Raw genomic sequence first — 4933 nt, 5'->3', positions numbered from 1 at the left:
CAGTTAAACTCACTCAAAAAATCTAGCAGAGTGTTCAGTAAACGGCAGAGTAGTTTCATCTTGTTGTTACCCTGTCTCTGGTCTTTCAAGAATTCAGTCATTGCTTACTTGCCCTCCGGTCAAAGGCCCTTTTCTCACCACTTTGGTGAAACTGGCCCACCACTGAGAAGGAGAAATGCTGGGATATTTGGTGCTGTTTTAAAGTTAAATAGACCTCTGAAAATCAACCTTAATTTAACTTTGCATTTAAGATGTCCTTGGAAGCCCAAGTCTTTGTGGTAGGCACTGTACACAAAGGGGAAAAAAAATCCAAATTTTTGAGATATTCGATTACTATATTCATTAAGCTTATAAGCACATATATTTTGACACATCTCTTAATGGATTCAAACTAGTTTCAAATTCTCACAGCATTTAGGTTGTTTTATTTTGGAGTCAAGCTAATTTATTTTCTTTCTTTCTTTTTCTTTTTTAAGATTTTATTTATTTGACAGAGAGAGAGAGAGAGAGAGAGACAGTGAGAGAGGGAACACAAGCCAGGGAGTCGGATAGGTAGAAGCTGGCTTCCCACTGAGCAAGGAGCCTGTAAATCCCAGGACCCCGGGATCAGGACCTGAGCGGAAGGCAGATGTTTAACTTAATGAGCCATGCTAATTTATTTTCAAAGAAGGTGGTTTTAGGTACTTTCTGAGATTATGGTATTCTATTGTATGCTTATGACACCAGTGAGTTATCAATCTGTTGCAAATGCTCTTAAATGCTTGATAATTCTTAGGTGTTTTCCAGTAAATTGGCCTGGGGTGGGGATGGGGGGTGGGGTAGTGTGGGAAGTTCCACACTGCTGATGGACAGGGCCACAGTCTCTCTCTCTCTTTTTTTTTTTTTTTTTTTCCACTTCTGCCCTATTTTGGAGAGGAACCTTGCCTAGGTTGGAGGACTTTTCCTCTAGGTAGTCGCAGTGGACAGAATTTTCAGTAGTTCATTTCTGATATTCATCTCAGAAATTCTTTAAAGAGGAAGTTATAGTTCAGTTTTTCAAGCTCACATTTCTTCCCTTTTGGTTCTCCAGGTTATTGGGTTGCTTTGGGGTCTGAAAAAGGAAAATAGAAAACAAAAGGGGGAGTCATTCAAAGTACCCTAGCAAATGAAGCTTTGCTTTCAGGCAGCTGTGGATGCAAAGGCTTTAATATTCAGCATGCATATCCCAGGAGAGGAAACATGGTACATGTTCTAGAAATTTCACTGTTTTTAAGGAGGCGGGCAATTTCCCATTCCACCACATACAACTCAAAACTCGTGCAGGGAGGCAAGCTGCACCTATTGTTTAAAAATATTTTAGACAGAATTCAAATTGCTCTTTCCTCTTTCCAGCGTTGTGCCAAATGACAGGGACCGATATTTCATCTCTTTTTCCTATAAATCTCAGGAAGACACACGAAAGAAGGTTGAAGGGAATCCCTTAAAGGGACTTCGTGCAGTTACTTAAATAATTGATACATACACATACCTATAAATCCCCCCGTGCGCATTTCCCCCCTTTTGACTTGTGTGGGAACAGTAGCTACAGACACCGAAATCCACCTCCTCAGACTGTGACATTTCAGAAGGTCTTTCACCAAGAAGCCAAAACACTTGGGGCCCCGCACAAGCTGCTCCGAGGCCGTCGAGTCACGCAGCTCCTGCACACAGCCTCGCCAAGCGCGCTCAAATAAAAGTTGCCCGGTTCGGAGTTCGGTAAGGTGGAGGCGGCTGTCCAACCATCGAGGAGGCACGACGGATTGCGCGGGCCAAGGACCTGAAGCAGTGGCCGCGATCCGCTCTCTCCTCCACGCCGCCCTACCCACTCCTGTTCGATCTAGGATTTTGTTTGTTTGTTTGTTTGTTTGTTTGTTTTCCAGGGACAGCAGCTACTCGGGCAGCCCTGGGAATGTTGACTGTGTTTCTCCTTGAGACGCGCTCTGATTCCATTTTCCGTAACCCAGCTAGCGAGAAACAAGACTCCCGGGTCCTCTGCACCACCGCTCGCCACCACTCGCCACCACATCGCAGGAGTGGCCAGCGAGCGCGGGACGTGGGAAGGCGGATGAAAAGGTGCCCCACGGACACACCTCCGCTCTTTGGGTAGAGGGTTGCAGCCTTTGTCCGCTCGCCCTTCCGCAGGGGCCACGCACTCCCGCGTCTGGCCGGCAGGTGGCGCGATTGCCTCACGATGAGTTGCTGCCCGAGCGGGAAAGGCTCTTCCACCTCCCCGCGGTCGCCCACCCGCTGGGACCCCGGCTCGGGAGAAAAACCCAGTCCTACCCAGGAGGGAGACAGAGGAGGGGCGGCCTCGGGGTGGGGGTGGAGGAGGAGGCCAAGTCAGGAATCGGGCCCCTTTAAACGTCGGAAGAAAGGCTCCGAGTCGCGTCGGGGGTCGGTCCCGGGGTCGCCCTCAGCGTTACAGTCACCCGGCTGCGCTCAGGTGGCTGCTCCCGCAGCCGGGACATCTGGGGACAGACCAAGGCCCACTGGGGCCTACGTCCCCGGAGATTGACATTGCCACTCTCCGCTCCTGGGTGGGGGCAGCTGCGAGGATTCCCGCCGCTTCTGCTGTCCGCCACCGCGCCCGGGGCGCGGAGAGAGGTCCCCAGCAGCGCTCGGGAGCCGTCGGAGCGCAGAGCTGCAGCAGTCGCGCCGGGCAGCCTCAGAGTCCCCACCTGCGGGGTCTGGGCAGCAGCAGGTACCCCCGCTCCCACCTTACGCCCTTCGCTTCTGCCCCGGCGCCCGGGATTTACCAGGCCTGGTTCCCGGGACGACCCCCGGGGAGCGCGCAGCCTGTTCCCTGCAGCTCAGGCCGGACTTCTCGGGGCGTCCTGTCGCGATGGGAAGTACTGTCCTGGGGCCGGGAAGAGACGCGCTGCCTGAACGCGAGGTGCAACCAGAGGGCTCTTCTCCGTGGCTAGAAAGTCCCTGGTTCCGTCTCTGGAGACGGTAACTGCGCCTTGCCTCCCGCCGGGAGCTGCCCTGGACTTTGGGGACCGATTAGGTCCCTGCTTTTCAGCCAGCAGGGGAGCCGGGGAAGAAAGACATAATCAAACCACAGGACTCCCCCGAAGAGCATTTCATTTGGAGATGCGCCATAAAGACACCAACAGGGCAAGGTAGCTGAGGGTGGCAGAGGCGGTGCGCCAGCCCCTGCGCGAGCCGCGAACGCGTCGACCCTCAGAAAAGAGCAACTGCAGAGATGCAGGTCAACTTTATACTTATTTTATTGCAGTAAAAGAACCTTTTCCTCCATCTCAAAACGCTCGTGGCGGTGGGGGGGGGGGGGGGAGGGGAGAGGGGGTTGCCAGTCTTCTTCGGATGCCCCCCAGTCGATTTCGGTCTTCGAATCTCCTTCCACTGCCCAAGGGCTGGACCCCTGAAGTGAGGTCCGGAGACCGTGCAGTCTCCCTCCGGCGGGGGCGGGAACCCGGCAGAGCTGGGTCTCTGAGGCCCCGGGAGACCGCGCGCCCGGCCGAGCCCTGAGGGGGCGGGGCCTTAGGGCGGGCTATGCTCAGTGGGGCGGGGCTGGGCCGTCCCGTCTGCGCCACTATTGGCCACGGGCCTCGGACTGGCGGGTGAACGTCACGGGCTGGGCCCACCCCCTTGGCAATGTCTTCAGCCTGCTGCACTCCTAACTTAAGCATTTATTCCACTGGGATAGAAGCGGTAGGAGCAGCGTTGGCACCGGCGAACCATGGATGGGATTTTCTATTTCGTCCTCTTTTCGTTTCTTTTTGGGATTTGCGACGCTGTCACCGGTTCCAGGGTGTACCCCGCGAATGAAGGTAAGAGCGAGGTGGTCCTTCTGCGGTCCCGGGCAGAGAGGTGGATCTGCGGGTGAATGGGCCCGGGGAGCGCGAGGCCGGAGGGTATGAGGGGATCCCGTCGTGAGCGGTGCGCCCCGACTCCGGAGAAGGGGGCCTGGACGAGGGGATCCGCGAAGGGGAGTGGGAAGGCTGCCGGGCAGCCTTCCCCAGGCGGTGATCGTGCATTCGGCTCGGCTACCCAAGTTTGTAGCGAAAGGATAAAGTTTAGTAGCATCCGCTGGCGAGCCCAGCTCCAGGAGCCCCAGGGGATACACGAGAGCCAACACCAGAATTAAAAAAAACAAAAAAAACAAAAAACAAAAAACAAAAAACAATTTGGATTTAGCGCTCCCTATCACTGCTCACACCCCGGCTCGGGTCAAGGGGGGAACGAAAGCCTGGAGCTAAGTGAGTGCTTGGTGCTCCCGGGTTCCTGCGAAAGCCTTGGACCTCAGGTTTCTGCGAAGTTTGCCGAGCCTTGGGCTTCCCGGGACCGGGCTGTGGGGCTTCAGCTGCACAGCGGTCGTGGCGCCGCTCGCAGGTCGCCAGTGACCTGGTTTCTGTAGCACCCGGCGTCAGACACCACCTCCCCGCTGGGCCGCGCGCTCCGGGTGTGCGATCGCTGGACTACGGGGCCCCACTCTTTTCAGATCACCCCGCAGACCTGGGGACCCGCTGGCAAGTTAAGCGTAGTAGTTTTTGCTTTTTGCTCCCGGAACTATTCACTGGGTTAGTTTGGATGGAACGCGCTGGACCCGTCTGGACGCTGTTTTCTGCGCGTCTCTTCGGACGTGTTAGAAAGATTGTGTGTCTTTCTGTGTATAGGGGAGGTGGGTGTTGATCATTTAGTTTATAATGGTCTCAGAGAAAGGCGAATTGAATGTGTATGTGTGTGCGTGTGTGTCAGCGTGAGTCTGTGTGTGTACGCGCGCGCGTGTGTGTGGGTGCGCGGGTGCCTGCGTGGACGCGGACGATTGTGTGCCTCTGCGTGAGTGCCCTGATTGTGTTGTGACTGTGTTCGGTGCTGCTTGTGCTCGAATCAGTGTGCATCTAGCATTGCACTCCGTCTTGTCGACTTTCACAGCACCCTCCTCCGCCCTCCC

At 55.1% G+C, this 4933-nt stretch overlaps 1 protein-coding gene across 2 annotated transcripts in view; it reads left to right on the top strand.

The window, feature by feature from the left end:
- Positions 1-2594: 2594 nt before the first annotated feature.
- EPHA4 (EPH receptor A4) overlaps positions 2595-4933 on the top strand; it is a 137088-nt gene continuing 134749 nt past the window's right edge. Inside the window, exons 1-2 of one of the 2 annotated variants that reach the window (XM_032857319.1) lie at positions 2595-2719; positions 3686-3809. In XM_032857319.1, coding sequence (XP_032713210.1) covers positions 3719-3809 — 91 coding nt within the window. In that variant the 5' untranslated portion in view covers positions 2595-2719; positions 3686-3718. The remainder of the gene's footprint in view (positions 2720-3685; positions 3810-4933) is intronic. The other variant, XM_032857318.1, reaches the window with a different exon arrangement.

This window comes from Lontra canadensis, unplaced genomic scaffold (genome assembly GCF_010015895.1).
Source record: "Lontra canadensis isolate GAN:19392208 unplaced genomic scaffold, GSC_riverotter_1.0 scaffold13, whole genome shotgun sequence".
NCBI classification, from domain to species: Eukaryota; Metazoa; Chordata; class Mammalia; order Carnivora; family Mustelidae; genus Lontra; species Lontra canadensis.
The sequence above is the reverse complement of the archived record's forward strand: the minus strand, read 5'-3'. Positions and strand labels throughout refer to the sequence as shown.